The sequence below is a fragment of the Hyperoodon ampullatus genome (assembly GCF_949752795.1).
Source record: "Hyperoodon ampullatus genome assembly, chromosome: 3".
NCBI classification, from domain to species: Eukaryota; Metazoa; Chordata; class Mammalia; order Artiodactyla; family Ziphiidae; genus Hyperoodon; species Hyperoodon ampullatus.
In genome coordinates this window covers 142,806,628-142,824,600 of record NC_136916.1, presented here as the reverse complement: position 1 = coordinate 142,824,600, position 17,973 = coordinate 142,806,628, and the positions used below count along the sequence as shown (strand labels likewise).

Below are 17,973 nucleotides of genomic sequence, written 5' to 3'. Positions count from 1 at the left end.
GGCACAAACCCGTGTCCCCTGCATCGGCAGGTGGACTCTCAACCACTGCGCCACCAGGGAAGCCCTGGAAGGCAGATTCTTAACCACTGGACCACCAGGGGAATCCCTTGAGTTTTTGAATTTGCTGTTTTGGGATTTTCTGTTCTATTGCATAGCAGTCTGGGTCCAATCAGGAGATAGAAACTACACAGTAGGTTCAACAGGGGAAGTCTAATGTAAGAATTACCAACTATGATGAGAGATTAAGTGTAACATATAAGAAACTCTACATGGAGCTGAGGTAGACTACCCAAAGATGGACAAACTTGGGGGATTCAGACCTCCTTGGAAAAAAATGGTTTGGCCACTAATTAGCAGAAATGTTAACAGGTGTAGCTGGACAAAAGTGGTCTGGAGTTGCAGGTGGGGAGTGGGCGATCAGCAGCTGGTGGTGTGGGCGTGCCCTGGGAGTCCAGGTGCCTGTGGGGGCAGAAGACCTTCAGAGTGGGCATGTGCTGGTGATGAAACTTGCACAAGGAACAGCTTCTGTATAACTCCTCAGGCCATAGTCTGAACAGGTGATTGCAGAAAGGTTCTCGCCGTGCCAGGGCTACAAGTTTGCAGTGGGACCTCATTCTGGACTTATGGCTGGCACAGGCTCCACTGGATGTTCTCACACCCACACTGCCAGCCTCTGCCCCTGCCAGAAATCACTGTGGCTTCTTCCTCCTGCAGTGTCCCTGCAGCGCCTCAACTGCGAAAGCTTAGCACTGGGCTCAGTTTAAATGCTTAAGGAATTCCATTGCTATAGAACATATACTGAAGAGTGTATTAGGTGAAAGGCAATAAATTGATCATTGATACAGGTACATTGGCCTGTCTATTCCTTTTTTATTATTGGCTATTCATAGTGTGTTTGAAGATCTGTTATTGCGAGTCCTGCTCATTGATCTGCTCTTTCAGGGTTTTCCTGGTTATTTTTCTGTAAGAATTTAAAAATGAACTTATCTTGTTCAAAAAAAAAAAAAGAAAGAAAGAAAAAGAAAACTGGTTGGCATGGCATTTTGATTTAATCCTGTTTTTTAATTTAATTTTTATTTTTAATTTTTATTTATTTATTTTTTGCCGTGCCATGTGGCTTGTGGGATCTCAGTTCCTAGGGATTGAACCCAGGCCACAGCAGTTAATGTCCAGAATTCTAACCACTGGGCCACCATGGAACTCCCTGTGTTTTTTAAGTTTTAAAAGCACTTTATATTAAATTCTCATGGTAAAAAAATTATCATGGTTAACAAGAAAAGCATTATGGAAGTGAATGAAGTAGAAAATGAGTTCCATGCCTTACCTTCCTACCCCTCTGAGGTTAATATTTTTGTGTATATTTTTCAGGATGTATTTCTAGGCCCGTGTGTGTGTGTGTGTGTGTGTGTGTGTGTGTGTGTTTAATAAAAATATGTCAACCTTTTAAATAGTATGCTTGTATCTGTAACTTAGAAATGTCTTTTTTTTTCTTCACAGCCATACCTGTCTATGATTCTTTGAGAACATTATAATGTCCCTTTGTGCCTCTTCTCACAAGGAGTTTTCCTAGCTGTTACCTATTCAAGACATGGATATCAAAAACTCACCATCTAGCCTTAACTCTCCTGGCTCCTACAACTGCAGTCAATCCATCCTACCCCTGGAGCCAGGCCCCATATATATACCTTCCTCCTATGTAGAGAGCCACCATGAATATTCAGCCATGACATTCTATAGCCCTGCTGTGATGAATTACAGTATTCCCAATAACTCGGAATGTGGGCCTGGTCGACATACCACAAGCCCAAATGTATTGTGGCCAACTCCTGGGCACCTCTCTCCTTTAGCCATCCATTGCCAGTCGTCACTGCTGTATGCAGAACCTCAAAAGAGTCCTTGGTGTGAAACGAGAGCATTAGAACACACCTTACCTGGGAACAGGTAAATCTAGTCTTCATTCTGAATTGTACTTCATGGCCATTATTCAGATTGCTTTACGATTTAGTGAAAAGAAAGATATATGTTATACAAGGTCTTCATTATTACATAGATCAAATAGAGCACCTAAAACACCTGATATTCTGAATTCTAGAATTCTGAATTCTAGAATATCTAATCTGATATTCTAGTTCTTACTAAAAAGTTGAGCTTACAGATCTGTGTTTTGGGGGAGAATTCACTATCATGACTACTGTCTTTAGAAAATAAAGAATTTAACTTAAATCACTTTCTTCTTGATGAAGTGATTTGGGTTTGAAAAAGAAATTTTTACTTTCTTTTTTTTTTTTTTTTTTTTTTTGTGGTACGCGGGCCTCTCACTGTTGTGGCCTCTCCCGTTGCGGAGCACAGGCTCCGGATGCACAGGCTCAGCAGCCATGGCTCACGGGCCCAGCCACTCCGTGGCATATGGGATCCTCCCAGACCGGGGCACGAACCCGTATCCCCTGCATCAGCAGGCGGACTCTCAACCACTGCGCCACCAGGGAGGCCCTACTTTACTTTCAAGTTAGATCCTTCTTATCTTGCAGTGAAATCACAATTTAGTGTTCATGACAAATTGTGTCCAAGATAAAAGTAACTGTCAGTATTACAACTTAATGAAATACTAGACAGGTGAAGCCTGAAAAGACAGACAAACATTGGTACAAGCTTTTAAACAATGAACTAAAATAATAACATTTTATAAAGATTGATGGGAAACTATTTAAATGTGGACTTTAGTTGAACTTTCTTAAACTCTAAGTGCAAAGTAATATAATGGGTTATTTCCATTCAATTTGTAATTTTTTTTTTTTTTGGCTTCTCTGCGTGGCTTGTGGGATCTTAGTTCCCTGACCAGGGATCAAACCCAGATCTTTTTAATGATAATTATGGCTACGGAGAGCAGAGGTAGTATAGGGAGAAGCATGAAGGGGAGATAAATTTCCAAAATAACCAAAGTACTAAGTTACAGCATATTTGATATTGAAATGTGTTACTTTCAGATATCGTAAAACCTTGAGAAAGCCGTATTACACAGTAATTTTATTTTTCTCCTTTAAAAAAATACTTCTTGTTTGTTGGTAAAAGAGAATATGAAAATTGTAGATAACTTTTTAAAAGTAATGTTTTCTCATTCAGTGTTTAAAGGAAGAAATATTTTGTTTCTGAGCACAAGTTCTAATCAGAGTTCTGCTAATATTTGGGTAAATTAAACCATAGTATAATTACCTTAATTTATAAATAATCATACTTCTACTATTTCCTTTCCAAAAGAAACATGCCGTAGCAAAATTAGGAACTAACCGGGTGTTTCTGGTGCCTGTTGGTGCTCCCTTGTGGGCTGTCCCTTCCTCTGTGGAAGCCCTGGCCCTCCCTCTACCCAGCATTGAACACCTTCCTCCAAAGCCTTCTCAAAGGACAGGTACATGTTCACGCTCTCCCCTTCTCTTCTCTCTTCTTCCTCTCTCCCCTTTTCTTCTCCCCACCATTTCCACCCAGACTGGATCTGGTCACTTATTTTATTTTATTTTTTTCTGGTCACTTATTACACTCAAAGTTGTACACCCTGATGGCTACAGCTGGCCATCCATGGTACTGGTGCTCATCAGCACTGCATGGATGGGCGTAAACTTGCTTAACCACTGTTAAGCATCAGTCATCCCAACAGGGTGACTCTTCATAGATCTGATATCAGTAACAAAGGTTTTGCTTGATCAGATTTCTTGGAATATATTTATCATGAACCCTTGAGGGCAAAGAGATAAATTAGGCAATGTTCATGCTGTTCGTTTTCCTAGAAAGGCCCTGTTTTACCTTTAATGCTCTTTTACAATGAATGTTTTCTTTGCCCCTAGAGAGACATTGAAAAGGAAGGCTAGTGGAAGCAGTTGTGCCAGCCCTGTTACTAGTCCGAGTTCAAAGAGGGATGCCCACTTCTGTGCGGTCTGCAGCGATTATGCATCGGGATATCACTATGGAGTCTGGTCGTGTGAAGGATGTAAGGCCTTTTTTAAAAGAAGCATTCAAGGTACAAGAGTATTGTTAGCTGCTTCTTTAGTTTTCCACTTTTGCTTTTAAACAGGTTTTCAGATGACCTGGCAGAAATTTCACCTTTGGCCTGCTTTGTACACAGAGTACTTGATGAGCAATTCAGAGGATCATGTGTGTTTGCGGGTGGGGTGGATTGTTTCAAGTGTAGAGTACTTTATCTTTCACTGCAGATCTCTACCCCAGAACCCAAATGGGTCTCACCCCATCATCACCCATCACCGTCTTCTTGGGAGAAGACATCTACCTACAACCCTTGTAAAGATAAAGCTTGCAAAAAAATGTGTGCTCATTAGGAACTGCAAAGATTGTTTCTTCCCTTGTCTTATGTTTAATATCTGGCATAAGTAACAGTCATGATGGTGGGCTGGCTCCCAAGGAAGAGAGAATAAACATGTTTTACAGAAATGATCAGAAGTCAGTAGTTCAACTCCAGTGGTCTTTGAGAATTTATCTAGAATTTATCTATCTTGCCCTGAACTAGTGGAACCTCCTTCACAATCCCGTTTCCTGGTCTGGGTTTAGACTATTTCCCTACCCTTCTCCAAATTTCTGCTGGGCTGGGTTTTTGTTTGTTTGTTTGTTTGTTTTAGTGGCCTTTTTAATCAATTTCAAACTGTGCACACCTGGTTTCAAGGCCAGTCAGCCCCTTACCACACATGTCCTTGCTGACCCTAATTTGCTGAAGGCACTTTCCTGCTTACTCGTGTTCTTGGCTGTCTCTCTGCCCCTTAACCCCTCCCTCACCAGCCCTACTCCCAGACAATGTCCTATGTTCCCATCTCAGAGCTCCCTTCCCTTTTCTGCCAAGGCCTCAGTGCCCTGTTCTTATCCGGTTAAGGAAAGCAACCTTAAAGCAATTCATAGTGTGCAAGTGGCAAATGGTAATTTACTGAGTTAATTCACCCAATGATAACTCTAGATTAAGAGAGCATTTTCCCTCGAGCAGAGAAGCTGATGTAATCCAGAGGGAGGTGAGGGGTAGAATGTTGGTAGATAAGGAATCACCTTCCTCTGAGTCCCCTGAAATTCACCCTTCCTAGATGACCACCTGTTTATCCTGGACCCTCCACTTAGTAGCTCTGTGGCTTTACTTCCCAGCCTGTTTGCTCATCTGTGAAATGGAGATACAGAGTTGTTCTAAAAAGGAAATGAGGTTGCTTATGTGAAAATATTTGGTCAGTTATAAACAACCTGCAAATTCAAGTTATTCTAGTTTTTCTTTTAACTCTGCTGTTTTCAGTTCAGGTATCAACGTCTTTTCTCTCCCTTGTATTTCTCTTCTAATCCTAATCTCATTTAAACCCTCCTCCTCCAAAATCTTCATAGTCAGGTGGATGAGGGCCCTCTGCCATTTCCAAACTTTTCTTACCAAAAGGAAAAACAGCACAGATAAAGGAAGCTGATGTCATCAAATATTATCAAAACATAAATCACGGTTGCTTATTTTTGCTTTTACATACACATAGCTTTTCATTCTATGTTTAATATATTCAGTCCTTAAAATTTTTTGTTTATGATCATTGTACTAGTAGATTATAAGGCCAGGTCCAGTTTCCTGCGATATCTGATAAAAACAATTCAGATTTCCTGAAATTCAGAACGAAACTCTTGATATGATGACAATTCTCTATCTTGTTGAGGTTCTAGAATTTTATCTCCTAAGGAAATTTTGACCCCAAACAACTAACTACATCCTTAAAAAAGAGAATTCTTATTTGCTGTTTGGGATAAATCTCTGCATGGAATATCTTTCATGATACTTCATGAACCCTGAGACTGTAGCTGAAAACAATAAAAAGTAAGTTTCCTATGCTTTCCCCATGTCATTCTTTCCTACTGCATCAGCAGAGGAGCTGCTGAGAAAGGGAAAAGGAGTGTCATATCCTAAAAGTGCAAATGGGAAAGAGTTAGTGCTCTTACAATTGCTTCATGCCTAAATGATGATTTCTTTGGACTCTTCATATTTTTGGTGCCCTCTGGTATAAATGCATTGCAATAACTGAAAGTGGCTACCCAATTTTTTGGTATGTTGAATGAAATAAGAATCAAATATATTTTCATAAATTGTCAATTTTATCCACATTGTTTTATTGAATAAATCCATTTTCATTGGTTTTTTTGAATATAGGAGCTTAATTTTATGTTTGAGATATAATTTATATACAGTAAAATTCCCCTATTTTATTTTTATAGTTTTATGAATTTTGAAAATACATGTAGTCATGTAACCACCACCATAATTAAGATATGGAGCATTACTATAACCGCAAAATATTCCTTCATGCCCATTGTAGCCAATTTCACCTCAACCTCCCAGGCTCTGGTGACTCTTGATCTATTTTCTGTCCCTATAGTTTTGCCTTTTCTAGAATGTCATATAATTGAATCATAAAGTATGTAACCACTTATGTATTGTTTCTTTCACTTATCATGATGCTTTTAAGATTTATCTGTGTTGTTGGATGCATTAGTAGTTCATTCCTTTTTGTTACTAATATTCCAGTAGGTGTGCCCCATTTTGTTTATTTGTTCCTTTGAGTTGTTTCTAGTTTTGTGCTATTTTAAGTAAAACTGCTATGAACATTTATGCATATCTCTCAGTGTAGACATCTTTTTGTTTCTTTTGGGTAAATATCTATGAGTAAAATGGCTGGTTGTATGATAAGCTAATGTATGTTTAGTTTTATAAGAAACTAACAAACTGTTTTCCAAAGTGGTCGAACAATTTTGTATTTTCAACAGCAATGTATGAGAGTTCCAGTTGCTCCATGTTCTTATCAAAACTTGATATTGTCAGTCTTTTAAAGTTTAGCCATTCCATTTATATTGGTATGTAGTTCTATCTCACTGTGGTTTTATTTTGCATTTTCTGATTACTGACGATTTTGAGTACCTTTTCTTGTGTTCATCAATTTTTTTCTATGTGTATGATATATATTAAGTTCTATATATACTAGTGTTTAGTCTGACTGTTCTGTTGATCTATCTCTTCATTCTTGTATAAGTACCACATTATTTTAAGTATTATAGTTTTATAATGAATTTTAATACACGCCAGTATAAATTCCTCCTATTTTAAAAATGTCCTGGCTATTTTCTCATGTTTATTTGTCCACAGGAACATTATAATAATTTTATTAAGTGGCCTCCCATCCTTAATGTTAAGAAAAGTGGATATTTTATTAAACCTAAGAATTATTTTGAAAGGAAGCTCTGTAATAGTCTTCACATAAAGAAACATGTTGACTCCATTTATTTAGGTCTTTTACACCTCTTATAAAATTTTGGGGTTTTTTTGATATGTATTTGGCCCATTTCTTCATGTTATTTCCATAAAATTCATCCTTCTGGCTATTTTATATCCACATATAATAGTAATGATACTACTATACTCTACTATGCACTTTCATTTTGGTATTTATAATAACCTTTTATCATTGTCATTTGAAAGTTAAAATCCATTTGACTGCTGCTCATGAATCGTCAACTCTTTGTTTCTTAAGACATTATAGGCTAAGCTTTAAATGGGAAGCTGTAGCAGCCCATAGGTTGTGTAAAAGATTCTTACCTTCAAGGCATATATTCCATTACTTGAGATTTATTTGGTCTTGAACTCAAGAACGATATCCTGAGGGAAGAAACCACAAGGTAGATGCTTGCTATTGAAGTATAAGAGTGCCAGAGAGGGTATGGGTAATAATTGCTCTGTTTTTTTCTTTTTTTTTAAGAGCTACATTATTTTATTTTTTTAATGTATTTGTTTATTGGCTGCATTGGGTCTTTGTTGCTGTGTGCGGGCTTTCTCTAGTTGCGAGGAGTGGGGGCTGCTCTTTGTTGTGGTGCATGGGCTTCTCATTGCTGTGGCTTCTCTCTGTTGCGGATCACAGGGCTCTAGGCACACGGGCTTCAGCAGTTGTGGCATGTGGGCTCAGTAGTTGTGGTGCACGGGCTTAGTTGCTCCACGGCATGTGAGATCTTCCTGGACCAGGGCTCGAACCTGTGTTCTCTGCATTGGCAGGCAGATTCTTAACTGCTGTGCCACTAGGGAAGTCCCTAATTGCTCTGTTTTTAAAATAAGAAAACCGGAAGGCTGAGCTGATATTAAACTCAGGTCTTCTGATTTCAAATCCAGTGCTGTCTCTTCCCTCCATGCAGTTGGATATGAATGATAATACATATTCAGACAGTCTCAATAATTTTGCAGAGAACAAAGATAACCTTTTATGTTTTGTATTATAAAACGCATATTTTCCTATAAAGTTTTATATCTTTATTTTTTTTGCTTTATAACAAATTTAATCAGTTATACATATACATATGTTCCCATATCCCCTCCCTTTTGCGTCTCCCTCCCACCCTCCCTATCCCACCCCTCCAGGCGGTCACAAAGCACCGAGCTGATCTCCCTGTGCTATGCGGCTGCTTCCCACTAGCTATCTACCTTACGTTTGGTAGTGTATATATGTCCATGCCGCTCTTTCACTTTGTCACAGCTTACCCTTCCCCCTCCCCATATCCTCAAGTCCATTCTCTAGTAGGTCTGTGTCTTTATTCCTGTCTTACCCCTATGTTCTTCATGACATTTTTTTCTTAAATTCCATATATATGTGTCAGCATACAGTATTTGTCTCTCTTTCTGACTTACTTCACTCTGTATGACAGACTCTAGGTCCATCCACCTCATTACAAATAGCTCAATTTCATTTCTTTTTATGGCTGAGTAATATTCCATTGTATATATGTGCCACATCTTCTTTACCCATTCATCCGATGATGGACACTTAGGTTGTTTCCATCTCCGGGCTATTGTAAATAGGGCTGCTATGAATATTTTGGTACGTGACTCTTTTTGAATTATGGTTTTCTCAGGATATATGCCCAGTAGTGGGATTGCTGGGTCATATGGTAGTTCTATTTGTAGTTTTTTAAGGAACCTCCATACCGTTCTCCATAGTGGCTGTACCAATTCACATTCCCACCAGCAGTGCAAGAGTGTTCCCTTTTCTCCACACCCTCTCCAGCATTTATTGTTTCTAGATTTTTTGATGATGGCCATTCTGACTGGTGTGAGATGATATCTCATTGTAGTTTTGATTTGCATTTCTCTAATGAGTAAAGATGTTGAGCATCCTTTCATGTGTTTGTTGGCAGTCTGTATATCTTCTGTGGAGAAATGTCTATTTAGGTCTTCTGCCCATTTTTGGATTGGGTTGCTAGTTTTTTTGTTATTGAGCTGCATGAGCTGCTTATAAATTTTGGAGATTAATCCTTTGTCAGTTGCTTCATTTGCAAATATTTTCTCCCATTCTGAGGGTTGTCTTTTGGTCTTGTTTATGGTTTCCCTTGCTGTGCAAAAGCTTTGAAGTTTCATTAGGTCCCATTTGTTTATTTTTGTCTTTATTTCCATTTCTCTAGGAGGTGGGTCAAAAAGGATCTTGCTGTGATTTACGTCATAGAGTGTTCTGCCTATGTTTTCCTCTAAGAGTTTGATAGTGTCTGGCCTTACATTTAGGTCTTTAATCCATTTTGAGCTTATTTTTGTGTATGGTGTTAGGGAGTGATCTAATCTCATACTTTTACATGTCCCTGTCCAGTTTTCCCAGCACCACTTATTGAAGAGACTGTCCTTTCTCCACTGTACATTCCTGCCTCCTTTATCAAAGATAAGGTGACCATATGTCTGTGGGTTTATCTCTGGGCTTTCTATCCTGTTCCATTGATCTTTCTGTTTTTGTGCCAGTACCATACTGTCTTGATTACTGTAGCTTTGTAGTATAGTCTGAAGTCAGGGAGCCTGATTCCTCCAGCTCCATTTTTCGTTCTCAAGATTGCTTTGGCTATTCGGGGTCTTTTGTGTTTCCATACGAATTGTGAAATTTTTTGTTCTAGTTCTGTGAAAAATGCCAGTGGTAGTTTGATAGGGATTGCATTGAATCTGTAGATTGCTTTGGGTAGTAGAGTCATTTTCACAATGTTGATTCTTCCAATCCAAGAACATGGTACATCTCTCCATCTATTTGTATCATCTTTAATTTCTTTCATCAGTGTCTTATAATTTTCTTCATACAGGTCTTTTGTCTCCTTAGGTAGGTTTATTCCTAGATATTTTATTCTTTTTGTTGCAATGGTAAATGGGAGTGTTTCCTTGATTTCACTTTCAGATTTTTCATCATCAGTATATAGGAATGCACGAGATTTCTGTGCATTAATTTTGTATCCTGCAACTTTACCAAATTCATTGATTAGCTCTAGTAGTTTTCTGGTAGCATCTTTAGGATTCTCTAGGTATAGTATCATGTCATCTGCAAAGAGTGACAGCTTTACTTCTTCTTTTCCGATTTGGATTCCTTTTATTTCCTTTTCTTCTCTGATTGCTGTGGCTAAAACTTCCAAAACTATGTTGAATAAGAGTGGTGAGAGTGGGCAACCTTGTCTTGTTCCTGATCTTAGTGGAAATGGTTTCAGTTTTTCACCATTGAGGACGATGCTGGCTGTGGGTTTGTCATATATGGCCTTTATTATGTTGAGGAAAGTTCCCTCTATGCCTACTTTCTGCAGGGTTTTTATCATAAATGGGTGTTGAATTTTGTCGAAAGCTTTCTCTGCATCTATTGAGATGATCATATGGTTTTTCTCCTTCAATTTGTTAATATGGTGTATCACATTGATTGATTTGCGTATATTGAAGAATCCTTGCATTCCTGGAATAAACCCCACTTGATCATGGTGTATGATCCTTTTAATGTGCTGTTGGATTCTGTTTGCTAGTATTTTCTTGAGGATTTTTGCATCTATGTTCATCAGTGATATTGGCCTGTAGTTTTCTTTCTTTGTGACATCCTTGTCTGGTTTTGGTATCAAGGTGATGGTGGCCTCGTAGAATGAGTTTGGGAGTGTTCCTCCCTCTGCTATCTTTTGGAAGAGTTTGAGAAGGATAGGTGTTAGCTCTTCTCTAAATGCTTGATAGAATTCGCCTGTGAAGCCATCTGGTCCTGGGCTTTTGTTTGTTGGAAGATTTTTTATCACAGTTTCAATTTCAGTGCTTGTGATTGGTCTGTTCATATTTTCTATTTCTTCCTGATTCAGTCTTGGCAGGTTGTGCATTTCTAAGAATTTGTCCATTTCTTCCAGGTTGTCCATTTTATTGGCATAGAGTTGCTTATAGTAATCTCTCATGATCTTTTGTATTTCTGCAGTGTCAGTTGTTACTTCTCCTTTTTCATTTCTAATTCTATTGATTTGAGTCTTCTCCGTTTTTTTCTTGATGAGTCTGGTTAATGGTTTATCAATTTGGTTTATCTTCTCAAAGAACCAGCTTTTAGTTTTATTGATCTTTGCTATCGTTTCCTTCATTTCTTTTTCATTTATTTCTGATCTGATTTTTATGATTTCTTTCCTTCTGCTAACTTTGGGATGTTTTTGTTCTTCTTTAATTGCTTTAGGTGCAAGGTTAGGTTGTTTATTTGAGATGTTTCCTGTTTCTTAAGGTAGGATTGTATTGCTATAAACTTCCCTCTTGGAACTGCTTTTGCTGCATCCCATAGGTTTTGGGTCATCGTGTCTCCATTGTCATTTGTTTCTAGGTATTTTTTAATTTCCTCTTTGATTTCTTCAGTGGTCACTTCGTTATTAAGTAGTGTATTGTTTAGCCTCCATGTGTTTGTATTTTTTACAGCTCTTTTCCTGTAATTGATATCTAGTCTCATAGCATTGTGGTCGGAAAAGATACTTGATACAATTTCAATTTTCTTAAATTTACCAAGGCTTGATTTGTGACCCAAGATATGATCTATCCTGGAGAATGTTCCATGAGCACTTGAGAAAAATGTGTATTCTGTTGTTTTTGGATGGAATGTCCTATAAATATCAATTAAGTCCATCTTGTTTAATGTATCATTTAAAGCTTCTGTTTCCTTATTTATTTTGCATGATCTGTCCATTGGTGAAAGTGGTGTGTTAAAGTCCCCTACTATGATTGTGTTACTGTCGATTTCTCCTTTTATGGCTGTTAGTATTTGCCTTATGTATTGAGGTGCTCCTATGTTGGGTGCATAAATATTTACAATTGTTATATCTTCTTCTTGGATCGACCCCTTGATCATTATGTAGTGTCCTTCTTTGTCTCTTCTAGTAGTCTTTATTTTAAAGTCTATTTTGTCTGATATGAGAATTGCTACTCCAGCTTTCTTTTGGTTTCCATTTGCATGGAATATCTTTTTCCATCCCCTTACTTTCAGTCTGTATGTGTCTCTAGGTCTGAAGTGGGTCTCTTCTAGACAGCATATATATGGGTCTTGTTTTTCTATCCATTCAGCCAATCTGTGTCTTTTGGTGGGAGCATTTAGTCCATTTACATTTAAGGTAATTATCGATACGTATGTTCCTATTCCCATTTTCTTAATTGTTTTGGGTTTGTTATTGTAGGTCTTTTCCTTCTCTTGTGTTTCTTGCCTAGAGAAGTTTCTTTAGCATTTGTCGTAAAGGTGGTTTGGTGGTGCTGAACTCTCTCAGCTTTTGCTTGTCTGTAAATGTTTTAATTTCTCCATCAAATCTGAATGAGATCCTTGCTGGGTAGAGTAATCTTGGTTGCAGGTTTTTCTCCTTCATCACTTTAATTATGTCCTGCCACTCCCTTCTGGCTTGTGGAGTTTCTGCTGAGAGATCAGCTGTTATCCTGATGGGGATTCCCTTGTGTGTTATTTGTTGTTTTTGCCTTGCTGCTTTTAATATGATTTCTTTGTGTTTAATTTTTGACAGTTTGATTAATATGTGTCTTGGCGTATTTCTCCTTGGATTTATTCTGTATGGGACTCTCTGTGCCTCCTGGACTTGATTAACTATTTCCTTTCCCATATTAGGGAAGTTTTCAACTATAATCTCTTTAAATATTTTCTCAGTCCCTTTCTTTTTCTCTTCTTCTTCTGGAACCCCTATAATTCGAATGTTGGTGCGTTTAATGTTGTCCCAGAGGTCTCTGAGACTGTCCTCTGTTCTTTTCATTATTTTTTCTTTATTTTGCTCTGCATCAGTTATTTCCACTATTTTATCTTCCACCTCACTTATCCATTCTTCTGCCTGTTATTCTGCTATTGATCCCATCTAGAGTATTTTTCATTTCATTTATTGTGTTTTTAATCGATGCTTGACTTATCTTTAGTTCTTCTAGGTCCTTGTTAACTGTTTCTTGCATTTTGTCTATTCTATTTCCAAGATTTTGGATCTTGGAAATAGAATCTTGGATTATCTTTACTATCATTATTCTGAATTCTTTTTCAGGTAGACTGCCTATTACCTCTTCATTTGTTAGGTCTGGTAGGTTTTCATCTTGCTCCTTCTCCTGCTGTGTGTTTTTCTGTCTTCTCATTTTGCTTATGTTACTGTGTTTGGGGTCTCTTTTTTGCAGGCTGCAGGTTCGTAGTTCCCGTTGTTTTTGGTGTCTGTCCCCAGTGGCTAAGGTTGGTTTAGTGGGTTGTGTAGGCTTCCTGGTGGAGGGGACTAGTGCCTGTGTTCTGGTGGATGAGGCTGTATCTTGTCTTTCTGGTGGGCAGGTCCACATCTGGTGGTGTGTTTTGGGGTGTCTGCGGACTTTTTATGATTTTAGGCAGCCTCTCTGCTAATGGGCGGCGTTGTGTTCCTGTCTTGCTAGTTGTTTGGCATAAGGTGTCCTAGTTGTTTGGCATAGGGTGTCCAGCATTGTAGCTTGCTGGTCGTTGAGTGAAGCTGGGTGCTGGTGTTGAGATGGAGATCTCTGGAAGATTTTCGCCCTTTGATATTATGTGGAGCTGGGAGGTCTCTTGTGGACCAGTGTCCTGAAGTTGGCTCTCCCACCTCAGAGGCACAGCACTGACTCCTGGCTCCTTAATTTGGGAGGATTTGTTGTCTATTCATGTATTCCACAGATGCAGGGTACATCAAGTTGATTGTGGAGCTTTAATCCGCTGCTTCTGAGGCTGCTGGGAGAGATTTCCCTTTCTCTTCTTTGTTCTCACAGCTCCCGGGTCTCAGCTTTGGATTTGGCCCCGCCTCTGCATGTAGGTCGCTGGAGGGCGTCTGTTCTTCACTCAGACAGGACAGGGTTAAAGGAGCAGCCGCTTCGGGGACTCTGGCTCACTCAGGCCGGGGGGGAGGGAGGGGCACGGAGTGCGGGGCGAGCCTGCAGCGGCAGAGGCCGGCGTGACGTTGCACCAGCCCGAGGCGTGCCGTGCGTTCTCCCAGGGAAGCCGTCCCTGGATCCCGGGACCCCGGCAGTGACAGGCTGCACGGGCTCCCGGAAGGGCGGCGTGGACAGTGACCTGCGCTCGCACACAGGCCTCTTGGCGGCGGCAGCAGCAGCCCCAGTGTCCCACGCCCGTCTCTGGGCTCCGCGCTTTCAGCCGCAGCTCGCGCCCGTCTGTGGGGCTCCTTTAAGCAGCGCTCTTAATCCCCTCTCCTCGAGCACCAGGAAACCAAGAGGGAAGAAAAAGTCTCTTGCCTCTTCAGCAGCTCCAGAGTTTTCCCGGACTCCTTCCTGCCTAGCTGTGGCGCATTAGCCCCCTTCAGGCTGAGTTCTCGTCGCCAGCCCCAGTCCTCTCCCTGCGCTCTGACTGAAGCCCGAGCCTCAGCTTCCAGCGCCGCCCGCCCCGGTGGGCGAGCAGACAAGCCTCTCGGGCTGGTGAGTGCCGGTCGGCACCGATCCTCTGTGCGGGAATCTCTCCGCTTTGCCCTACCCAGGTATGTGGGGAGTTTCTTGCCTTTTGGGAGGTCTGGGGTCTTCTGCCAGCGTTCAGTAGGTGTTCTGTAGGAGTTGTTCCACATGTAGCTGTATTTCTGGTGTATCTGTGGGGACAAGGTGATCTCCGCGTCTTACTCTTCCGCCATCTTCCCCGGAAGTCTCCGCCATCTTCCCCGGAAGTCCAATATCTTAACTAAAAGAATTAGCTGCATATTTTGCCTTTAATTTTGCTTTGAATTTTTTTCTTAGTTCTGTTAGTGTGGAGTAGCAGACTGTTGCATGGAACAAGAAGGCCATTTTAATACATGGGGCGTTTGGTGCAGTTCAAAGAGGACTTCTTTCTTTTTGCCAGAAATGAAGTGAATTACCATGACCTTCTTGCATAAGACATTTTCCAGGCTATTTTATTGAGTGTGTTCATATTATTGTGCTTTCTGATCCTTTTTTAAAAGTAAAATGATATTTTACAGTAAACTCTTAGAGAAAAATAAAAGCCAACCTCTACTTGTCCCTTAAATGCTTATTGTTATGAACCTGCTTATAAAACCAATAAGGATGACATCATGTATAGTTCTTAGAGGTTTTAGAAGATACTTAAAAGATTGCTTCTGCTACGGAAAGTACTGTGGGATTACATTTATCTTCTAAGTATAAAGCATTATATTCTAAAGTACAATAGAAAGTTTCTGATTAGAAATATATTTTGGCTTTTAAAATTTATTTTTGAATATTATAAGTGAGGATAAAAGCAATAACAAGATAATTATCTGTTCCTTTAAATTTTTTTTATAGCACACCTTATATTACCACCTATTCTTGAGTGTGTATGGAAACTGTAAATATGATGACAGAGTCGCTCCCTTGGTTAGGTTACATTTTATGGCAAATGGTGTTGGGATAGTCTCTTGTGATTAGTCTTGTGATTATGCTGTGATTATATAAGACTCCATCATAGCAGACTGGGGAGAGACTGGAAGTCAGAGAGATGTGCTCCTCCTGGCCTGGAAGGAAGCAGACATCATGTTGTGAACTGCTTCTGGGCAAGGAACTGCAGGTGCCTCTAGGATCTGAGAGCAGTGTCCAGCCTATAACTAGCAAGAAAATGGGAATCTCGCTCCTACAACTGCAAGGAATTGATTCTGTCAACAACTTAGATGAGCTTGAAAGAGGACCCTGAGCTTCAGATGAGACCACAGCCCAGTCAATACGTTGGTTGCAGCCTTGTTGGGACCCTGAGTAGAGTAAGCTGCGTCTGTACTCTTTATTTGCAGAAACTATGAGATAATAAATTGGTTTGATTTTAAGCTTTTAAGTTTGTAGAAATTTATTATGTGGCATGGAAAACTAAAACAATAACTTTAAGGAGATTATTGAACTGAGCTTAAGTACAAATTTTCATTTGTAAAATGGGGATTATAACTCTTTATAAGGGAAGTTATAGGACTAAATGAAATGCTGATGAAAACTACCCAGAAATCAGTAGGACATCAGGAATGTTGGTGTGTCAGGCTAGGAAGACATTGCTTCCTGTATATGGCCAGGATGGAGGGTCACTTGAGAGAGTGGTTTTTGCATCTCTAGGGCACCTTTGCTGGTACCCAGGCTGATGCAGAGTGTGATGGTAGAGCCACAAACAACTGAATTTCAATTTGTGTTTTGTTGAACAGATGTTACTGGAATCTATCTAAAAGGGGAGAGGATTATAAAATTTAATTATGGTTCAATCATGGAACCATAGCTTTTTGAAGTGTTCTTTAAAATCTGGTGAGTTGGAAAAAGGAAAGTTAATTTCACAGCTTAAAACATTAACATTTGAAATATAGATAAATTTTAATTTATCTGTATTTGCATATTTATTTGTATGTGTCTATATTTGTGTGAATTAGTTTATTGTTTGAGTAGCTAACAGAGCATTTTTAAAATGAGTCTTCAACTTACAGAAAATGTGCATATACAATATAAAGAACCTTTTTTCCTGAAATCATGAGTTGCCAACATTATGCCCCATCACCTCCGAACACTTAACATGTATTCCGGGAGAGCCACAAGGGTCAAATTGGGAAATTAGCATTGATACATTATTACCATCTAATGTTTAGACTTGATCCAGTTTTCCCAGTTGTCCTAACAGTGCCCTCTACAGCAAAAGGATCCAGTTTAGAATGACACTCTGCATTTAGTTGTTAGGTCTTTAGCCTTTCTCTCTCTGTCCCGAACAGTTCCTCAGTTGTTCCTTGGTTTTCATGATCTTGACAGTTTGGAACCTTATAGGCCAGTTATTTTGCAGAATGCTCCTCACTGTGGGTTTGTGTGATGGTTCCTCATCATTAGATTCAGCTTACACGTTATTGGCCTATTGGAATATCACAGAAATGATGCTATGTTCTTCTGACTGGCTCCTTTCATGTAGTGCCTGATTTCAATTTGTCCCAATACTAGTGATGTACACTTTGAATATTTGGTTAAGGTGATGTCTGTGAGGCTAGTGATGTCCCCACTCCCATGCTGTCTCGGGGGATAGAGTTAGGGAATATATTTATTCCGGTATATATAATTATTTATTTGGGTGTCCAAATTATCCCAGATTTGGCCAGTAGTGTTCCCTTAAACTGGCTTCTGTATCTTTTTTGACATGTGCCCCTAACTCTTTAGACACTTCTTTACTTCCTGGCACAACAAGATGTTTCAGGCTTATCTTGTACTTTCCCTGCCCCAGTGGGATAAGCTGGAATAAGCTGTTTCTCCAAGGTTCCCAGTTTCCTATGAATGGAGAATGATATTCATAAACCCAGATCTGGGTGTTAGTTTACTCATTGCTGTTGGGATATCTCTGCTTCCAGTCTGTCTCAGAGGATAGAGTATTTATTCTAGTATATATATTATATATATATATATATATATAATATATACACACACACACCCATATATAAAAGATATATAATGTATAAAATATATAAAATTTCATATTTATATTCAGTTTAGAAAAGAAGTATAGAGCAACCTCCTGTGTGACTAGTGCTCAGGCCATGAAATAGGATATCTCTAGAAACCCGCTGGGTGGTCCTTTCAGTTACAGCATCTTCTCCCCCTACAGAGGTAAGACAGTTCTAACTTCTGCCTTCCTTGCCATGTTTTTACTGCCTACGCATGTAACCCTAAACAATATAGTTTTTTCTATTTTTGAACTTTATATAAATGGAATCCTCTCCTTTATGTTCTTTTGTGACTTC

The 17,973-nt window shown here is 39.3% G+C and overlaps 1 protein-coding gene across 1 annotated transcript in view; it reads left to right on the top strand.

Moving 5' to 3' along the window:
• Positions 1-1,531: 1,531 nt before the first annotated feature.
• Positions 1,532-17,973, top strand: part of ESR2 (estrogen receptor 2) — a gene marked incomplete at both ends in the record, with an annotated part of 53,737 nt that continues 37,295 nt past the window's right edge. The window contains 3 exon segments of the mRNA XM_079699533.1: positions 1,532-1,567; positions 1,571-1,941; positions 3,837-4,009. Of these exon segments, the coding sequence (XP_079555659.1) occupies positions 1,532-1,567; positions 1,571-1,941; positions 3,837-4,009 (580 nt within the window).